This window comes from Rhineura floridana, chromosome 7 (assembly GCF_030035675.1).
Source record: "Rhineura floridana isolate rRhiFlo1 chromosome 7, rRhiFlo1.hap2, whole genome shotgun sequence".
In the NCBI taxonomy this organism is placed as follows: Eukaryota; Metazoa; Chordata; class Lepidosauria; order Squamata; family Rhineuridae; genus Rhineura; species Rhineura floridana.
Window position 1 is genome coordinate 83,992,641 of NC_084486.1, and position 21,298 is coordinate 84,013,938.

The 21,298-nt window shown below is 43.2% G+C and overlaps 1 protein-coding gene across 1 annotated transcript in view; it reads right to left on the reverse strand.

The window, feature by feature from the left end:
* AS3MT (arsenite methyltransferase) overlaps positions 1 to 21,298 on the reverse strand; it is a 24,074-nt gene continuing 2,776 nt past the window's right edge. Inside the window, 12 exon segments of the mRNA XM_061637704.1 lie at positions 1 to 84; positions 668 to 802; positions 3,135 to 3,277; positions 7,295 to 7,426; positions 8,937 to 9,018; positions 9,533 to 9,602; positions 11,289 to 11,425; positions 16,228 to 16,247; positions 16,250 to 16,330; positions 16,333 to 16,376; positions 19,010 to 19,137; positions 20,755 to 20,786. Of these exon segments, the coding sequence (XP_061493688.1) occupies positions 1 to 84; positions 668 to 802; positions 3,135 to 3,277; positions 7,295 to 7,426; positions 8,937 to 9,018; positions 9,533 to 9,602; positions 11,289 to 11,425; positions 16,228 to 16,247; positions 16,250 to 16,330; positions 16,333 to 16,376; positions 19,010 to 19,137; positions 20,755 to 20,786 (1,088 nt within the window).

Consider the following 21,298-nt stretch of genomic DNA (forward strand, 5'->3'; position numbering starts at 1 on the left):
TCATGTTGCATTGGTTGCACATTTGTAGACCTCTGCTAGTACAACCACTGTTTGCTCAATGTAACATGTTCTACAGGGATAAAACTTAAAGACATGTGTAGAGAAGAGCATTTAACCATATGAGCCCCTTTACCCCTGGAGTCTGAAGCATTACAGCCCAGAAACAAGATTACAACCTCAGCAAAAATTAGGCCTTAAAGCAGGTCTGGAGAGCCTGTGGCCCTCCAGATGTTGGGACTCCATCAGCCCCAGCCAGCATGGCCAATGATCAGGGATGATGTCAGTTGTAGTCCAGCAACATCTAGAGAGCCACAGGTCCTTCACTGTTGCCTGAGAGGAAATGTTTTCCTCCTAGTCCCTCAACTGAAGACTGGAGTCACCAAAGTCCTTTTTTTAATAACAACATATGCTATTGACATAGTCAATACCTGAATGTCCTCACCCCCAGCAAACAGCAGCTTTGGGAATGTGGAATTTAGATTGAGAAAATAGCATAGGGAGAACTGGTATATACAAAACAGTTGGCTTTAAAATTCACATATACTGCTCTGGCTCCAGCCCTATGGAGGACTGTAGCGCTGCAGTGTGGTTTTATATCTATAGACTTAGATGGCTATATCTGGGATAAGATAATGCTATATAAATTTCCCTATAAGGGCTAACCAACCTTAGGTTTCCCAGGACTACAGCCTTCTGAGGTTGGCATCTTCTGCTCCACTGGATGAATGAGGAATTTCCTAGAAAACCTTGAATTCTGTAGAACAGCAGCTGTCTCCTCATCCACATTCACCATTTCTCCTTGCTCGAGGAAGGCAGGGAGGAAATGCAACACACATAACAAACAATTAACTAGCAATAAATAGGCCAGATGGGAATGTACCGGCAAGGGATTATTATATTTTCCTTTTTGTTCCCTACAGCACGCTCTTACTTCAACTCTAGAGCATGGGTGGTGAACCTGTGGCCCTCTAGATGTTGTTGGACTACAATTCCCATCATCCCTGACAATTGGCTAATGGGAGTTGGAGTCAGATAACATCTGGAAGACCATAAATTTCCCAACCTGGCCTAGAATCACCAGTGTCTTTTTTCCTTAACCATCTATGTTACTGACTAGAGCAGCCTTTCCCAACCAGTGTGCCTCCAGATGTTGTTGGACCACAACTCCCATCAGCCTCAGCCAGTATTGCCAATGGTCAGGAAAGATGAGAGTTGTGGTCCAACAACATCTGGAGGCACACTGGTTGGGAAAGGCTGGACTAGAGGCTGGTTCACATATTCAGAGATCTGAAGGTTCCCCCCACCCCCAGCAGATTGCAAGCAGTATAGATTGGGGATGCACAATTTAGATTGAAGAAAATTGTGCATAAATAATAAAATACCAGCCCCCAACTCCATTACTATTCCAGTCCAATACAGGGGCCCTCACAGTTGCTTTTAAATTAAAATCAAAGGATGGTAGTCTATGCTATTCCTACTCAGAGTAGACTCATTGATGTTAATAGACATGATAGCCTGGCCTCAGTTGGTCATGCTCTGGTGACTTCCCATCTGGACCATTGTGATGTGCTTGATGTGGGGCTGCCCTTGAAGACAACCCTGAGGCTGCAGCTTAGTGTAAGATGTGGCTGCCAGGCTGGTAAGTGGGATAGCCCAATGGGACCATGTGTCACCAGTCCTGAAAGTGCTACACTAGCTGCCAGTGATCTACCTGGCTCAATCCAAGGTGTTAGTACTAGCATATAAAGCCCTAAATGGCTTGGGACCCAAGTATCTAAAAGGGCGCCTTCCCCAGTATCAATCATCTGAGACTTTACAGTCAGCAGGCGAGGCTTTGTTGGTGTTGCAACCGCTGGTTGGTGCTGAGCCATGACAGGATCTTTTCCTTGTTTGTGGAATGCCCTCCCCAATGAGATGTGTCTGTCCCCATCACTACTGACTTTCAGGAGGAAGATAAAACATTCCTGTTTACCCAGGCATTTGATGGCAGAAGGGGACTGTTCCTGGCAACCTGGAGATCACTGGATGGAAGAAATTATAACTGTGTTTTAGAACCTTTTTATCTCTTTTTAGAATGCTTTTCTTTTTGTTGCTGTTAAATTGTTTTGTTATGTTTGCTGCCCTGGGCTCCTGCGGGAGGAATGACAAGATAGAAAATTTAAAAAATAAATAAACAATTCCTGCATTGAGCAGGGGGTTGGAACAGATGGCCTTAAATGCCCCTTCCAACTCTATAATTCTAATTTAGGTTTATTAATTTCAATGGATCTATTATGAGTAGGACTTAGTTGAATACAACCCGAAGTTTGGGAAGTCAAACCATGAATCTCCTGCATAATATGGCATTTGAGCCCAAGCATGCGTGATAGCACTTGCAGCAACTATGCACAGCTCACAGTAAAGCTGTAGAGACATGTATCATGAATTCTGTGCCATAGGCCTTGCAAAATTGGAACAAGTGACCAAGGCAGCAGGCAGGTGGCTGAGCCTGTGTAGACTTGGCTAATTGAGCTTAAGGAAATCCAGAGAGCTTCTCAGTGCCTCCATATGTCTAGAAGTGTTTGTGGTGATAAACTGAAACTATAAGGCCCGTCTTCCAGGTCTCTATAACCAGCCTTTGGGACTTTTCCCAGGCCACACCCCTAAGTAGCCCAGCTTGATACTCTGTTTTTGCCCAGCTGGAATGAGTTGTTGAACCTTCATAACATCTCTTGTTCGTCTAGAAGGGGAACAGAGAGGGGCGGGTGAGTATATGTAGGAACCAGCCTAATGTACAAAGATAAATTTTACATTTGTTGCTCTGCCCACGTTTTTCTTTGACTCTGCCCATTGCTGGCATGTGGCCCTTGGAAGGTGGCCCAGAACAGAATGCAGGTCTTGGACTGAAAAACATTGCCTACCCCTGCTACAATGCAAGACCCAGCATTAATGGATAGAATCTGGTTGCTTTGTCCCTTGAAAAATTCTATTCAAGACTGATTTTTTTTTTAAATCATGGTGGAAGCATCTGCCAGCAGTTTGAAATCAGACAGAAATATTATTTTAGAGGTCACAGGGTGGAATTTTTGCTTCGCACACAGATTCTTGTCTGTTCGTGCCACATTAGAAGGAAGTTCTGACCATCAGGCTTGTACCTTGAACTTGTGGTTAACATCAAGCTCTAGTTCCTTCTCATGCCCAGGGATTCCTCCTGTGTAAATAACTTCACACTGCTGGGCTGAGCCATCCTTGGCGATCTTGAAGAGGTGAAAAGTAGCAGAAACAAACTGGCAGCCCCCTAAAATCAAAGCATAGAGGCTTGCATCATGACTGATGCCACAGACAAGACTGTACAATTCCCATATCAGATGTGGGCTATCAGACACACTGAGAGCGGAAACGAGGCAGGCACTTTTCAGGTTCTCACATCAGGTACAGCACTGACTGTGTTTTTTGCATTAAGATGGAGAATTAGAATTGTTATTGATTTGTTGAAGCAGTGGAATTCTGCAACCACAGGAAGTTCTCTGTGTTACACAATGAGGCTGCATAAATACAAGATCTTAAGCGGCCTTATTCAAGGTCCAGCTAATCCAAAGAAATACTCAGAAAGCAAAATAAAACACCTGCTGTGCCAAGGTGACTTTCATTGCATATACCTATCACAACATCAAGTCCCCTGGCTTGGAGTAGCATTCTGGAGACTAGTCCAGGGATCGCCAAATAAGGGCACCCTGTTCTCCCTGAATCATGTATAACTGGTGTCTGAAATGGGATTGGTCTAATTATTCCCTTATTTCAGAAACTAGTGGTCTTCAATAAACCTAGGAATAGCTATACTCTTGATGCAGAGAAAGGTACAGCCATCAAAGCCTCTTGGCACAAATTCCACTCCACAGTCGTGTCACCACCTCTCTTCATCTAGGCAGGGAACAGATAAGTGATCCTTCTCCATACGGTGCATCTGTTAGTGTAGCCTTCATTCAGGGTGCTTCCACATTGTCACTATTTTCAAGTCATATACTGGCAGATTCAAGTTGCACAATTACAGTTTATGGGGAGCAAAAAAACCCACTTTTGCAAAAGATCAGGCTTTGTGCAATAAGGAAAGCGATGGAAAAATTCACTGGAAAGTGTGGGATAACACTTACTTGATGCGACATCATCTAACCTCCCCACAAACAAATCAGGATGAATGCTCACTAACTAGCCAATGTCATCTAGCCTCCCTGCAAACCAATTGGGATGAATGCTCAAGAAACAGGTTGCCTGGAAGCACTCAGTCTCTAAGGGATTTTATAGCAGAGTTAGGTGCAGAGCTTGGAAAAGTTACTTTTTTGAACTAGAACTCCCATCAGCCCAATCCAGTGGCCATGCTGGCTGGGGCTGCTGGGAGTTGTAGTTCAAAAAAGTAACTTTTCCAAGCTCTGGTTAGGTGTGAACATACTAGTCACCTACAACAAAGCATTTCCATTAGCCACACCTGGAGGGGGAACGAGTTGTGAAATCTCTTTGAAGCCGTTTTTTTTTTAAAATGCACTCAAGCTGATCCCACCAGATTTTTCAATAAAAATGGGCAGAGTTTGACTAGTGCCATGTGCTCCCGTTTTCAGGAGAGAGGTGGAGATGCAGTGGAACCAGCAGACCAGTAAGTGTGTTTCTGCCCACAGTCTGCCTTCTTTGGAAAGAAATAAACTTTTATATCTTTCCACTGTTCTCTTTCTCCATGGCACACACCAATATGAACTTAATCCTTCAATATAAATTCTCATTAGTATTTCTGTCAGCACTGCCAGTATTCTGATGGAGAGCTGGATGGAAGTTTAGTTCATACATCATCACTGTGATTTTTATTTAAGTTTCCTAATCTGATGCTAATACAATTATGGCCAAATAGTGATGCTGAATTCTGACATTCCTAGTAGTAAATATGGCCCCTCTAAAAAGAGAAGTCAGAGACTGACACACATTACCAAAGCATGCTTATATTATAAAACCATGTTTGACACTTCCATGTTTCTCTGTCTCCCAGAGATGCTGCACTTTGGTTACAGGAAAAAGGGTTTTGTCATATCCCAATCTATTAGATATGATCCAAATATATACTTTTTTTAAGGGGGGGAATCTTTTGGATGATGTGGGCTTTAGAGCTCAGCATAACATCCTAAGTCAGTGATGGGAACTTGTGGCTCTTAAGATGTTGCTGAACTCTGACTATTGGCCATGATGGTTGGGGCCAGCGAGAGCTGGAGTCCAACAACAACTGCAGGGCCACAGATTCCCCCACTCCTGTCCTAAGTGATCCAGGGCTTTATGACCATATGGCAAGCCATAAAATTCTCTGGTTTTGTACTTAATCTTGGTTAGCCACCTCCCTGCTCAAACGTATACAATACTCTTCTACAAGCACTCTTGTGGAGTTTTCTTCCCATACCATCCCTTTCAAGATCCTCCCTTTGTTCTACAACATAAAGTCAAGGCAAGCTATGACTGCTAATAACCTTCTCCTTGCCACCAGGGCAGTTTTAAAAGGCGCTGCATGTTTTACTACAGACGCTATGTGTATGGGGACTTAATTAGGAGATTTACTTCCTAATTTTTTATCTGGACTTTGCAATGATCTAACAATCAGGAATCCAGTTTTATATGTAGCAAGATCAGGATTAAAATATTTCAATTTCTGTGGAATGCCCCTGGCAGAGTTATTAGCCACAGTGTAACTGCAGGAGAACAGCCTTGCATTCCACACAGGGAATGGAATTTGCTGCCTGTAGATTCACAGAGTCTAAAATTTCCAAACTTTCATTCCTTGTTCCCCTTTCCTGGAAGCTATACAATCTTTCTTGCTCATACTTGGCCAGGGATGAAGATTCAGGCAATCCTGAGTGTAGTAGTCGGAGTGCCAGGCTAGGACCCAGGAGGGCCAGAGTTCAAGTCCATACTCAGCCATGAATCCTGTTGGCCTTGGGCCAATCACTTTCCCTCTCAGGTTAGTCTACCTCAGAGGGTAGTTGTGATGACAGAGGGGAAAGAATAATGTGTGCTCCCTGAACTCCTTGGAGGGAGGGTCAGGATAACAACAATACTTGTAGTTTCTGGAGACCTATGGTGCAATACCAAGCATATTTATTCAGCTGCACTGAGCTCAATGAAAGTTACTCCTGAGTAAATTTGCTTAGGCTTGCAGCTACATTCTCTAGGAGATCCCGATGCGATAACAATCTTTCATTTTGTCCAGAATTGCTGAGCGAAAACTTGCAAGCTGTCCAGTCCAGTTGAGTTATTCCCAAAGCAGAAAACAGAAGACTGTTTCTAGATACCTTATAAGTCCCTGAAGAAAAGCACTGTGAAGCTTGCAAAGTATACAGATAAAAGAAAAGTTGGGAATACCATTAAATATTTAACCAAGTAACATAGGTGTACATCAAGAAAAGTGTCTACACATTTCTACAAAGAAACAGCTACCAACTATGCCAGATGAATGATCCAAGTCACCCAAGCCTTTTGAAAGCCTGAACTCTAGGTGCAGAAATGATGTACTGATGTATACAACTAGGGATGGGATCCGCTTGTTGGTGCCTGTTCAATTCCATTCCATCAAACTGGCAGGTAGATCAGTTTCGTATTATTTTTCCACTATCCTTGGTTTTTACTATTCCAACTTTTTTTCTCCCCCAAAATAATATTGTTAATAGTGTTTTCCTTTCAGAAAGGAAAGGATAGCAGCTTTCCCTCTGCCTAATGCCCACCCACCCAGTCCTTCCTTTGTCGTCCTCCTGAATTGTATTACATCCTCCCCTTCCAGACCTGGGAAAAAGCAAGGGATCGACTGGCCAGTTACCATCACAGAAAGCAAGAGATTGCCTAGTCAGTTTCACAGTTAGCAAAGCAAGGATGCATGCTGGTCAGTTTAAAGTTAGCAAAGCAAAGACAGGAGCTGAGCAAAGCAAAGGAACAGGTTAGTCAGTTTAATGTTAGCAGAGTTCCAAGCAGTTTTTAAAAAACAAGAATCAGGTGTCAGGAAAAGCCGCAGAAAGTCACAACATTCAGGTTCAATCTGAAAAGGCGGTGAACATGCAAATTAACAGGACGTCCAGTGCTAAGTTCGATTTTAGCAATATTCTTGCCTATTCCCAACAACAACATGAATTTGAAACACAGCAGGGAGATGACCTTGTTGCATTTTAAGCCGCTAATGTGTACACAGCCAGGGCCTTGCACATGCAAACAATAAAGATACTATAGTGCTAGGATGGTTTGTTCCACAGAATGACACTGCAGGTTACCAAAGGTGGTAAAAAGAGCACTCTCTTACCCACCATACTTTCCAGCTCCTTGTTAGCAATGGTTATTCGAGATGCAGTCACCAACCGAGGTGAGCAAAATCCAACTTCCTCTGCAATTTTGTAGAGATCCTTCCACCACAAGGCTCCCCCTAGGCACTCACCTAAAGATGACACAGTGATAAAAGTGACCAAATGATCATTTCCAGGTAGCTTGGGAAAGCACAGATTCTGTCAGGCGGCATTCAGGAAAGTTTTGTCTTTTTTCATTAAATTTGGCATATTAGCAAGTACCAGGAGGACAGAGACAGAAACTATTCTTTTCCAGACTCATCTTCTATTGCTGTAGCATGTAAGAGAAGCTACCTGCCAATGACAGTAGTCAAGGTATGTTCAGAAGTTAGAACAACCTTTCCTTGTTTATTTATATTAACAGCAATACCATGTTCTGTTTATTTTTGTTAATAAATCAAATTGTTTAGTTAACGTACAACTGGTGTGGTTTGATCCAAGGGAATTCTGAATAATCTATCTCAACCCACATCCTTGCCTGGGGCATTTTAGCCAAGCTACTGTTGCTCTATATTTAATAGGTGGTGACAGGTAACAATCCATTGAGTTGTTCTATTTTGGGTTTAATCCTGTGGTATAGGTGGGGCACACAGATATCCAGCTAATATGGCCTTCCTTGTGACTTCCAGGAGGGGAGGAGTGCCAGGGTGCAAATAGACATAAGGATTCTGAGGACCCCAGGGTACATCACAGTTGGAAGGCTTCTAAACATGTGCACACATGGTGATTTTTACACATGAAAATGTGCAAATGGGGTTCCCCCTCTCACCACAATCATTGTTAAACTGATGGACAGCCCAACCCCTTGAGAGATATAAAGCACCTAGAAGGAACAAGGCCATTACATTCTAGTGAAGGATAGGATCCTGAGACAATGTTTTCTTGTGAAAGGGTTTCAGAAAGGGATCAGAGATAGCGTGTTCTGTATGCCATTGCAAATTACTTCCTCATTCCACAAAACCTTGCACGTGGTAGCAAGCTGCCTGCAAGGATCTCACCTATAAAACTAATTATTGGTTCAGGGTTGGGGGCACCCAGAAGACAGCATACGTCAGAACAGGGGTGGAGAACCTCAGGTTTGGAGACCAAATGTGGCCCTCCAGGCCTCTCTATCAAGCCCTTGGGATTCTCCTCAGGCCACGCCCCTTCACTGGCCCTGCTCTGCAGTGAGCACTTTTGCCTGACCAGAATGTGTTCTCGAACTGTGATCATTCCTGCTGATCCTAAGGCCCCAGTTGGACAATACTGGTGGAGGTGTGTACGCGTGCATGTAAATTTGTGTATGTAGAAACCCCTGGTTTTTGTGTGGCGGGAATGTAGCCTTCTTTACAAAGGTAAGAATTTACATCCATTGTTCCATCCACTTTTGCCTCTGGCCCTGCCCACCACTGGCATGCAGCTCCTGGAATGCTTCCCACAAGGAAATGTAGCCCTTAGGCTGAAAAAGGTCCCCCACCCAAGTTAGAAAGTGGGGCAGTTCAAGAAGTGCGAGAGATACATTCTCCAGTGGAAAAAGAGTTCACATACAAAACAATCCTCAAATGGTATATTTGAGGTGAAAATGTAATCAAGCTGAGGGGGATGGGAGAAGAATTCACTCACCCCACAAGACCTTATGTTTCCTGATCTCCTGTGGGAGGTCATGGCTGGCATACACGTCACTGAAATACATTTCCCCGCCTGCCTGAAAGAGAGATGTCAACAGCAAATAAATAAATAAATAATGTCTCCACAGTTTGATAGGCAAAAGAGAAGCACAGCTTGCTACCCGTTTAGTTGTTTGCTGTGGGTGTGTTATGTCTTCAAAAGCAAAGCAATTCAGCCAGACAAACTAATTACTCAAGGTCTTTGGGAAGCAACCCAGACCTTCTCCTTGTAGGAAAAGTCAATCATCACCCTCCCTTTGTCTGTATAAACAGGACCTAGCAATTTCCAGGAACGCAAGAACATTATGGGCAGCATCCCAAATGCGGACCTAAAATCCCTGACTTCCAGGGATTTCTTTCCATATGCTCATCTGTATAGGTACTTCTATTCAAAGGGTTTTGTACGCTCAACACAGATTACACATTTCCCCCATTTTTAAGTAAAGTTAGGGCACAGCTGCTTCTAAAATGTTTCTTTTCTGCCATCACTCAAGAGTCTTCCCTGTTGTTGTTTGTCTATCTAACATGCATTATGCAACCAGCTCAGTTTACCTTTAACACTCGATAAGCCTCACGCAGGACAGCTCTTTTATCAGGGGAGAGATTCACCACACAATTGGAGCTAAACAAGAGATAAAAGCTATTTATTTATTTGATTTTTCCCCCTCCCGCCCTTCCTCCCAAAGAAGCCCAGGGCAGTCATACAACTTCGTAAATGACACATCATTAAAACCGTTACAAAAATGTTAAAATAACTAAAAACAATTCTGAGCATATATATATACAACCATTTCAACCTGCCAAGCATGCCCTATCCCTTCAGGTAGCCTGAAAGCCTCAGCAAACAAGAATATTTTCAGACTACATCTGAATGGTAGTAATGTATGAGACAAAACAGGGAGGACTTTACCAGGGACGAAGTCCTGTAATTGGGACACTACCATGGAGAAGGTCCTGCTGCGGATCGCCACCCTCACCCCTATCCTGGGGTACTCACTTGTGGTGGAACCAGCAGGGCCTCCTTTGCCAGTTTTAAGGCCCAGACTGGATGAATTTGGGGGAGGCAATCTTTTAAATACTTGGACCTGAAGCCATTTAAGGCACTTAGAAGGAAAGCAAAGTTAGATTTAATCTTACTAGTAAGGACTAGCCTTGGAGGAGAACAATATAGGACTCCCGATATAAGATGTTCCATAGCAGCAGGAGATGGCCAGGCATCTCTTATGTCCCAAAGGAGTCTGCTCTCTTGCTGTAGGCCAGTACAGGATGGAAGAACAGAACATGGGTACATATCCATTTTTAAAACTAAGATGTTTTCTACTGAACATGTTTAAAAACCCAAGTAGGAAACCCTTCTTCTCCTCTAAACCCTATCAAACTAATACTGTTTCAACTGCAAAATGGTCCACCTGATATAGATCAGCAGCTTACCAACAAAAGGCAGTACTAATACTGACAAACATAGAATCATAGAACTGGAATGAAACTAAAGGTCATTTCGTCCAGTCCCGATGATGCAAGAAATCCACTCCTACATCATCCCTGATCAGTTGCCATCCAGTCTCTGCTTATAAACCACCAACCAAGGAAAGTCCACCACCTTCTGAGGCAATATATGTCACTGCAGAACAACTTGTGTCATCAGGGAGTTCTTCCTATATGTTTAGTAGAAATCTGCTTTCTTATTATTCAAACCAGTTGGTTCAGATCCCATCCTCTGCAGCAAAAGAAACAAATATGCTTCATACAGATACAGGGAGGAGCATTTGCAAGTGCTGAACATTCCTACACCTGCCAATTCTCTTTGCAAATGCTGCAGACACACACCCCATTTCCCCCTGCAACTAGGTTTTTTCTCATTGTGGAGTCAAGTTGAGGGGGGAAATAGTACATAAAATAAAATAAAATAAATGCAGGGTGGGGTGAGGGAGAGGCATTTGCAGAGAAGAATCCCCACAATGAATAAGCAAGGGTCAAGCAACATCTCCTGGCCACCAATGGAAATATTTCTTTCCTTGCTCCCTGCATTGACATACTGTGGAGCCCTGTGTTTGCTTCACACAGTACAGTCCCACCTTCTAAAACTGTGTCCAAGAATAGCAATGGACTTCATTCCTTGCTAATTCAGAGCTTACTACTGTTTAAGGTTTGAACCCAGCCCACATAGGAGGTGCTAATATTTGGGGGAAATCCATAAAGCCTGAATCACAGCATAGCTTGGAATATAGCATCCAATGTTAAGTCCAGCAGCCCCAATTGAATTCCCCATGTCCAGCTTGCAGAGAAAGGGTCTAGAAAGAGTACCTACATTACAAGATCATAGCTTTCATCCTTCAGGCCTGCATCACCCAATTTTTCCATGTAGCCCTGGATAAAGTTTACATTGGCCTTCCGGTAGCCAAATTTGTTCATATGATAATCAATATGCTTCTTTGCCACTTTTACCTGATGGAAGGAAAACGATCAAGGATTTAAAAGATAGCCATTTAGTATAGGAGATGTATATAGGATAGAAGAAAATGGTTCTAATTTAAAAAAATAAAAAAATAGCTTTAATATACTATTATTGGTATTTTCTATCATTACACCATAGAGGACTTCATAGCATCACTGAACTCCAAGTCTCTCTCGCTTAACCCCCATCTGTTCTATTTATGCCAGACTACCAGCTTGCTCTTCATCTTACTCTCCAGACTATTATCCACTCTATATCTGTATCACTCTATGCATGATAGCACTCCAGCTAGGTTTGCATATAGTAGTACAAGTATTGCCCAGCATCCTTTACTCATCTTAGAACCAGACAGAGCTTGGAAAAATTACTTTTTTTGAACTACAACTCCCATTAGCCCAGTCCACTGGCCATGCTGGCTGGGGCTGATGGGAGTTGTAGTTCAAAAAAGTAACTTTTCCAAGCTCTGGAACTGGATTAGCCTTCTGCAATGTCTTGTTCCAATGGCAGCTCATGGGCATTGTCAGGAGTCCCAAGGGATATGGCACAACATCTGATTAAATGTTTAAAACACCTTGTATTATTTTGTTAATACTTACACTGGAAAAATACACACACACACACACACACACACACACACACACACACATCAGTGTTTCTCTCACAATGTACATCCTTCCATACTGTGCCTAAGTCTTAAGTGTCTTTTTGACTGTGCCTCCTGTGGCAGAGATAGGGGTGTATGTATCCAATGTTAATTTAATTCTATTCATAAGTAGAACTTAATTGGATGCAATCCAGCATATGCCATTCTATATATTATTTTTTTTACATCTCTAGACAATAAAATAAACCAATCAGGCATGTAAGCGGCATATAAATAAATAATAAAGCCATAATGCTTCTCCCAAAAGCCCAATCTGAATGGAAAATTTGCTGACTTGCTTATCTTGTGTTCTCTGCGTAAGTACTAAATTCCACATATATACAAATCAGCTTTAGAACAGACACCACAGGGAACCTCCTCCTCATGTTTTACTCCCTTTTACTGGGCAACTGCACCACTGCCCTTCCTTACCACTTAACTTTCACTATTCGATTTAATTTCTTTATGGACCAAGAACTCAGTACTGTTGCTGTTTCAATATTCGGTCTATAACCTGTGGAATTTAAATTCAGTATGTGCTTCTAGGCACATCTTCACCATATTTTGTTGGAAGAGAAATTGAAGACAGCATCCAACTACATGGACAGCTTGACAAAGGACACACAGGTCTACACTGTTTCAATAAAGTCATTTTCCCACAGGTTTTAACTGTTGTTGAACCTACACACCATGTTGCTGAATTCCCCTAATAACAGCCATGATTCAGATTGGTAGCAATGTGGCATGGTGCCTTAAATGTTAAGATTTGGATGTGGACAATCCAGGTTCAAATCCACTCACCAAGTGTCCCCTCGACGTTGTTTTCTGTGTTGGTCGGGATGACGGTGATCTTGGTGTGGAAGAACTTGCGGTGGTTCCATTGTCATGGACAGATCACTACCTGGTCGGGTTTAGACTCACTGGGACTCAGAGCCTCTGCAGGGGTGGGGGACCGATTAGAATGGTCCGTCCCAAGAGGCTGATGGATCCGGATGGTTTCCTGATGGCTCTTGGAGATTTTCCTGTCACCTTGGCAGGCGATCCTGTCGAAGCCCTGGTTGATCTCTGGAATAGAGAAATGACCAGGGCGGTGGACATGATCGCTCCCGAGCGTCCCCTCTTTCGGAGTGGAGCCAAATCGGCTCCATGGTTTTCCAAGGAGCTGGTGGTGATGAAGAGTGTCAGACGGGGACTAGAGCAACGTTGGCGGAAGACTCGGAGCGAAGCTGATCGATCTCGGGCTAGAGCCTATTTGAAGGCCTACTCCGAGGCAGTACGGGCTAAGAAGAAATCTTTCTTCTCGGCCTCCATTGCGTCTGCTGGGAGCCGTCCAGCGGAACTGTTTTGAGTGGTTAGGGGGCTTTTAAGTTCCAGCCCCAGTGAGGGTAATTCTGACCACTCAGCAGACCGCTGTCAAGAATTTGCACGGCACTTTGCGGACAAAGTCGCTCAGATTCACTGTGACTTGGATGCTAAAATTGATACCGTCTCTGAGGATGTAACTTTGGCGCCTGTTTGTCCAATTAAAATGGATTCTTTTCAACTTGTTCTACCCGAGGATGTGGACAAGATCCTTGGAGCGGCGTGTGCCACCACGTGTGTACTGGACCCTTGCCCTTCCTGGCTCATTAGAAGTACCAGAGGGGGACTGGTCGATTGGGTCAGGGGAGTAGTTAATGCCTCTCTACAACAAGGCAGAATTCCATCATGCTTAAAGGAGGCAGTTATAAGACCACTGCTGAAAAAGCCCTCCCTGGATCCCTCTTTACTAGGTAACTACCGGCCAATCTCCAATATTCCATTTTTAAGCAAGATAATAGAGCGTGTGATGGTTGCCCAACTCCAGAGATTCCTGGATGATACGGATTATCTGGATCCATTTCAATCTGGTTTCAGGCCTGGCTATGGGACAGAGACGGCTTTGGTCACCTTGGTGGATGACCTACGCAGAGAACTGGACAGGGGGAGTGTGTCTCTGCTGGTTCTACTGGACCTCTCAGCGGCTTTCGATACCATAGATCATGGTATCCTTCTGGGCCACCTTGCCGAGATGGGACTTGGGGGCAGTGTGTTACAGTGGCTCCAATCCTTCCTGGAGGACCGAACCCAGAAGGTGGTACTGGGGGACTCCTGCGCGACCCCTTGGCCATTGACCTATGGGGTCCCTCAGGGTTCCGTTTTGTCCCCCATGTTATTCAACATCTACATGAAACCGCTGGGAGAGGTTGTCCGGGGTTTTGGGGTTCGGTGCCATCAGTATGCTGATGACACTCAACTCTATTTCTCTTTTCCACCTGAAGCCAAGGAAGCTGTACAGGCCCTAAACCAGTGTCTGGCATCAGTGATGGACTGGATGAGGGCAAACAAGTTGAGATTAAATCCTGACAAAACAGAGGTACTCCTGGTCAGTCGGAGGGCAGATCAGGGAATAGGGATTCAACCGGTGCTGGATGGGGTTGCACTCCCCCTGAAGTCTCAGGTTTGCAGTTTGGGTGTACTCCTGGACTCAGCTTTGAATTTGGAGGCCCAGATTGCTGCTGTATCCAGGAGCGCATTTGCCCAATTAAAACTGGTGCGCCAGCTGTGCCTGTTCCTGGAGCTACCTGATCTGACTAGGGTGATGCATGCCTTGGTTACATCCCACTTAGACTACTGTAACACGCTCTACGTGGGGCTGCCTTTGAAGACTGTTCGGAAACTTAAATTGGTACAAAGAGCTGCAGCCAGAGTGCTAACCGGGGCTGGTTACAGGGACCATACAACTCCCCTGTTACAACAGCTCCACTGGCTGCCAATTTTTTCCGGTCACAATTCAAAGTGCTGGTTTTGACTTACAAAGCCCTATACGGCTCAGGTCCAGACTATTTGACAGATCGTATCTCCCTACATGAACCTGTCCGGGATTTGAGATCTTCAGGTGAGGCCCTTCTTGTGTTCCCCACACCTTCGCAAGCACATATGACGCGGACACGAGATAGGGCCTTTTCGGTGGCCGCCCCTAGGCTGTGGAACTCCCTTCTGAGTGAGGTGCGATCAGCTCCCTCCTTGCCGTCTTTCCGGCGACAAGTAAAGACTGTTTTATTTCAACGGGCATTTGGGATAGAGAATGACCAGGATTAAGTGTCATAGGTTTGGTGATTACATTATATGATTTTATTATTTTAAATTGTCTGCTGTTTTTAACCTATATTTTATGGTTTTAATTTTTCTCATAGTTTAATTCTTTTTTAATAATATACTCTGTATGTTTTAATGGTGTTGTTTTTAGTTGTAAGCCGCTCTGAGTCCTATTGGAAAAAGGGCGGGGTAGAAATAAAGTTTATTATTATTATTATTGGACAAGTGTCTCAACCTAATCTACCTCACAGGCTTTTTGTGAAAATACGATACTTGAAGGAAGGACAGGATACAAATCAACCAAATAAAAATAATATTTGCACAACAATTGTGTAAATCCACATAAGAATAACCATGTCACTTCATTACAAAGGGGAATAGTACTTTCAAAGCAAGAACTGACAAACCTAAAGGCTACTTCACACAATGATTTCCTACATTATATATAATTTCTGTACAGGAAAAATGACTATACATATGATGAAATGGCATGCATTTGATGAAAGCACATACACAATTTTCATACACTGAAACAAAACCTGCATAACAAGTCATTGTTTTACATACAAAAGTAATATAGGATGGAGACTGGCTCAGAAAGTTTAATGTAGGGCTTGCCAAAGTGGCACCCATAGGTGCACATGCACCTATAGATACTTTCCCTAGCACCCGCAGGGCCTCCTCCCCTTACAGAAATTAGGCTTGAAAGAAGCATTCTATTGTAACCAATAGGAAAGATTGTGTATGTGCTTGGTTGTGGTATGTGTGTGATGCCTACAACAGCTTCTCCAGTTTGCAAAGGTGCCCCTGGGCCCAAAACAGTTGGTGACCCCCAGGTTAAGAATTACAAAAGAGGAGTCTGCACTTGGGCTGAAATGCCAAAATAAGAGTTGGCATGGAAAAAGTAGGTCATGGAGGAATCTGTATGCCAAAATGACAGAAGGAAGGAGTGTCAACAGTCACGCTCACCATCTGTCAGTCTGCAAGTAAAAATTACAGTCTTGGATCAGCTTGTAAAAAACAATCTCCTACCTGGGATTCAGTCATGTCTACCCCGTGACATGTCCATTCTCCCCAATCATCTTACTAAGCATATAACAGTCTCTGCCACTCCCACTGCCCAAATCCAAAATCAACAGTCTTCTAGGCATTCTGGGATCACCAGGCCACAACCATAGTACCTAAAGGAAGGAAGGAAGTGGAAGCAAAACACATTTTGAGGGGGATAAATGGAATAACATGATGCAACAAGTAGGACAGCAGTAAGATGAGCCAATCCACATCAGCTACACTTCGTAAGAGAACTGTTATATTTGCATCTGTTGCTCCTCAACATTCATCTGCCACTGATGAACAGTTTGGGCTTTAAGTCAACTCAAGTTCCATTGTATGGTCAGTAGGGTTGCCAGGTTCATGGCCTGAGATTGATCCTGTATCTTTAGGAGAAGAGAAAGTCAGCCAAGTGCAGGTGTTCTTGCAAAGCTGTAAGGGGGAAAACCACAAGGTGGAATTCTCCCTTCCCCCTGCACAACTTTTAAAGATACAGAAGACCTCTTGGAGGCTGGGCCTGGCAACCAAGAGGTCTTTTATATCTTTAAAAGTTGTGCAGGGGGAAGGGAGAATTCCACCTTGTGGTTTTTCTCATTACAGGGTTGCAAGAACACCTGCACTTGGCTGACTTTCTCTTCTCCTAAAGATACAGGATCAGTCTCAGGCCATGAACCTGGCAACCCTAATGGTCAGTCATTGGAATATTACATATTCAGACAAATTAAAACAAATACAATGAGGGACGCATATCAGAAAAACAATACAGTTTGGCCCATGTCAATCACTCCAGTCTATGGCCCTTGCAATTTAAAAGCACAATCCTAGGCATGTTTACTCAGAAGTAAACACCATCAAATTCAATGGGGCTTACTCCTAGGAAAATGAGCATAGGCTGCAATCCTAAACATGCTTATTAGGAGCAACTTCCTCTGAATAGCTCTGAGAAAACATGTATAGGATTGCATTGTAAGATCTGCTAAATCTTTCCTAATCTTGACACATTGTGTCAAACTTAAAAAGAACATTGATATTATTATCATATTATTATTTTGTTTTAGTGAGATGGTCCCCCTGCACATCATATCAAAGAAAGGGCCCAGTAACTCCCTTTTGTCATATTATCCTCCAGAACAAAGAACATCGCATGATAGGTTTTCAGCCACCCCTTCACCATATGGGAAGTCCTTTGAGACTATGGGACATCAGTTTCACCATAGACTCTATTGCAACTGGACAGTATTTTCTATGGCTGTTAACTAATTAATTATAAGAATATCAGAAGAGCCCTGTTTGATCAGGTCAAAGGCCCATCTAGTCAAGCATCCTGTTCTCATTGTTATTATAGAGTTTTATTGATGAAACATCTGACTGATAGCTAATACCCTGGAAGACAGAAAGAAAATTCAAAGGGATATTGATTGGCTGGAGCATGGGGCTGAAAACAACAGAATGAAATTTAACAGGGATAAGTGCACAGTTCTACACCTAGGAAAAAGAAACCAAAAGCAAAGTTATAAGATGGGGAATACTTGGCTCAGCAATACTACATGTGAAAAGGATCTTGGGATTGCTGTTGATCACAAGCTGAATATGAGCCAACAGTGTGATGTGGCTGCAAAAAAGGCAGATTCTATTTTAGGCTGCATTAACAGAAGTATAGTTTCCAAATCACATGAAGTATTAGTTCCCCTCTATTTGGCACTGGTTAGGCCTCATCTTGAATACTGCATTCAGTTCTGGACATCGCACTTTAAGAAAGATGTAGACAAACTAAAATGGGTTCAGAGGAGGGCAACAAGGATGATCAGGGGCCTGGAAACAAAGCCCTATGAGGACAGACTGAAAGAATCGGGCATGTTTAGTCTTGAGAAGAGAAGACAGGGGAAATATGGTAACACTCTTCAAATACTTGAAAGGTTGCCACACAGAGGAGGGCCAGGATGTCTTCTCAATCATCCCAGAGTGTAGGACACAGAATAATGGACTCAAGTTGCAGGAAGCCAGATTTCAATTGAACATCAGGGAAAAATTCCTAACTGTTAAGAGTCGTATGACAATGGAACCAATTACCTAGAGAGGTGGTGAGCTCTCCAACACTGAAGGCACTGAAGAGACAGCTGGACAGCCACCTGTTGGGTATGCTTTACGTTGGATTGATGCATTGAGCAGGGGTTTGGACTTGATGGCCTTATAGCCCCCTACCATCTCTATGATCCTATGCTTCCATGACTTTTGACTGACTGATCAAATAGTATAGATCTCCATTTGATATAATAATTAATGTGTATGATAGCCTTGTTGATTAAATTGCATAGTAATAGTTATTGTCTGTAGAAAAGCCACCTTTAACATTTTCTCTTCCATTGTGTATTATAGTAACTCCCCCAGAATCAAAGTGACCCTTTTTGTTGTTTTTTAACCTAGTCTAAATCTAAAATAATCTACCTTTTAGGCCAACTGATCAAAATATACTGTCACTGATTAATCAACTCAAGCTTTTCTTGTTTAATTTGCCAATTAAAGTTTGCAGCCCTAATCTTTTGGTTTTACACTTGATCTTCACTTGATCTTAGCCAAAAGGCCAAGAAGCAATTTTGGTTTTATTTTATCTTTAACATGGTGTGTATGTAAGCATAGGCATTTCAGAACTCTTTCCCAATTTTGGCTAAATATAGAAAAAAATTAGATCTCCTCTCTCCCTTTGTGTGATGCAACATATAACAACTCTTGCGTTTAAAGTTCACTCAAGAAATTAATACTGTACTTTGCTAAAACTTCCTCATGCACGCATTGCAGGGCATCTGTGATAAACGTGGGCAAAGGTCTTGCTAAAGTAAAGCAGGCATTGGTTTTTAGATCCTCTGTTTTCTTCAACTCTTTGCCATAGTAATCCTATGAAAGGAAACAGAAAAAACTTGTGGTTTACAAAGAATGGCTGAAAGGTTGAAAGATGAAGGCAGGTAGGCCCAACACCAGCAGATACCCAGGTCAAGCATTGGCCGAGGGCCCCATGGGCTTGGAACAGCCCCTTAGCGGCCTGACCCAGCAGTGCCACCATTCACCGCTCTCCCTGCCAAGCCCCTAGATGCTTTTTTAAGATGGGTGGCACCAAATTTATTCGTTTGATAGATCTATGGGCCAAGGCATAGCATTTTGCGTAGCTTAAGAAAGCAGGTAGCCACCATGCATGTGAGCCGAGCTTAGCTTCCATTTAAAAGTATTTCTGCCTGTCTACCACTGAAGCATGGCCACGGCCTAGTGGAGGAGAGCGAGTGTTGCATCCACCAACACTGCAGAAATGGCAGAGAAAACATGTAGAGAAAGCCTGGGTTGTGAGGAGAGGGGGGGGGAGACCATCATCAGCACCACACCAAGGGCCTCTCAAAGACTGGTCCTGTCCCTGAAGGCAGGGTCAGTAAAAGTGGACCTCCATACTTAGCCAAGCTAATCTCTAGGGTCCAAATTACTTGAAGAACTGCTCTGCCCATATGAACCTGCCGCAGATGTAAGATCAGCGACAGAGGCCCTGCTTGTATGCCCACTGGGAAAGCTCAGGCAGGCAGGCACAAAGGCCAGGGTCTCTTCTGCGATGTCCCTGTGGTTGTAGGACTCCCTGACCCAAGAGATATGAACAACTTCCCTCTTCACTATAATTTAGGCAGGCTCTAAAAGCTTTGTTACTCATGTCATGACTGCTTTTCATGAGGATATGTAACAGGAAGGAGTCTCTACTTTTATTGGGATGGCCAACTGATGAACTTGAATGAGAAGAAATCTTTTACTGCTACTATAATTATTGGCACATTGTTTGATATTTTATATGGTTTTGTTTTTATATGTTGTAAACTACTGCAGGAAGATAGTAATTTTGAACAGCAACATATAAATTCTGAAAATAAATAAACAGCCTTCCAACACATAATTAGATACCACATATTTAACACACAACAAACATTTGCAACAACTATTATACTTTACAATTTTCTTCCTGTTATATAGTGAACTGTTTCATTTATTCCAGCAACCTAGTTTCCAGCTAGCCCACTTTAAGTACCTGATTGGCCACTGTGAGAACAGGATGCTGGACTAGATGGGCCACTGGCCTGATCCAGCAGGCTCTTCTTATGTTCTTATGTTCTTACCAGGCTGATCCCACAATGGAAGAAGATGTCTCTGCCTTATATGCGTATTCTGTATTACTTTTAAACTTATTTTCACTTATTTTTGTACTGTTTTTAAGACTGCTTTAGGTGTTTTTATGATACGCTTGTAAATTATTTGAAAAAGGTGGTTCATATATTCATAAATAAATAATACACTGTCTCCAGGCTAAGTGAATGGGAAAATATATGAACAGCGTTGAGCTAAACAGCCACAGATCAGAGGCGAGGGAACAGGTTAATTAGCCCAACATGCAAGTGTATGTGCACGTTAATGTGGAAACGATCTTGGGGATGCCAATGCAGCAAAGATACCGCATGTTAAGATCTCAGCATCAAACTATCTCACCTGGACCTCTCTGTGTATCCTCTCTGCAGCCACTGTAAAGGAACGAAAAAGGTCAGAAGAACATGGTGTAAACACTTCATCCGATTGGATTACTGAAGGATATGAGGCCTAAAGACATAGCCTGGGTTGCCGGTGCCAAATCAACCCCTTCTCCGGGGTAGAACTATCCGTGTTCTTTAAACCCAAACCCAAAATTCTCTTCCTCATTGACACCGATGTCACCCCAGAAGAAAAAGCAAAGCCTCCCGCTTACTCTAAACGGTGCCTTAAGCCGTTGACAAGCTCCGAATCCCCTAACTACACAACCCCTCACAATGCTTGTACAGGAACTACAACGTCAGTGAATAAGATAATGTCCTTGATCAACAAAATGGGTGGGTCGTTACACTCTCCGTCTGTCACGAGTGGAGGTGGGGTTAGATGTGTTCCAGGAAGTAGATGTGATTAGTTCTATGGATGCAGAACACGGCAGGTCCATGAGGCGGGACCCATGGCTATTCCTCAGCAACCCGCTCTTCACTACACGCTGCCCTCTACAGGGCTG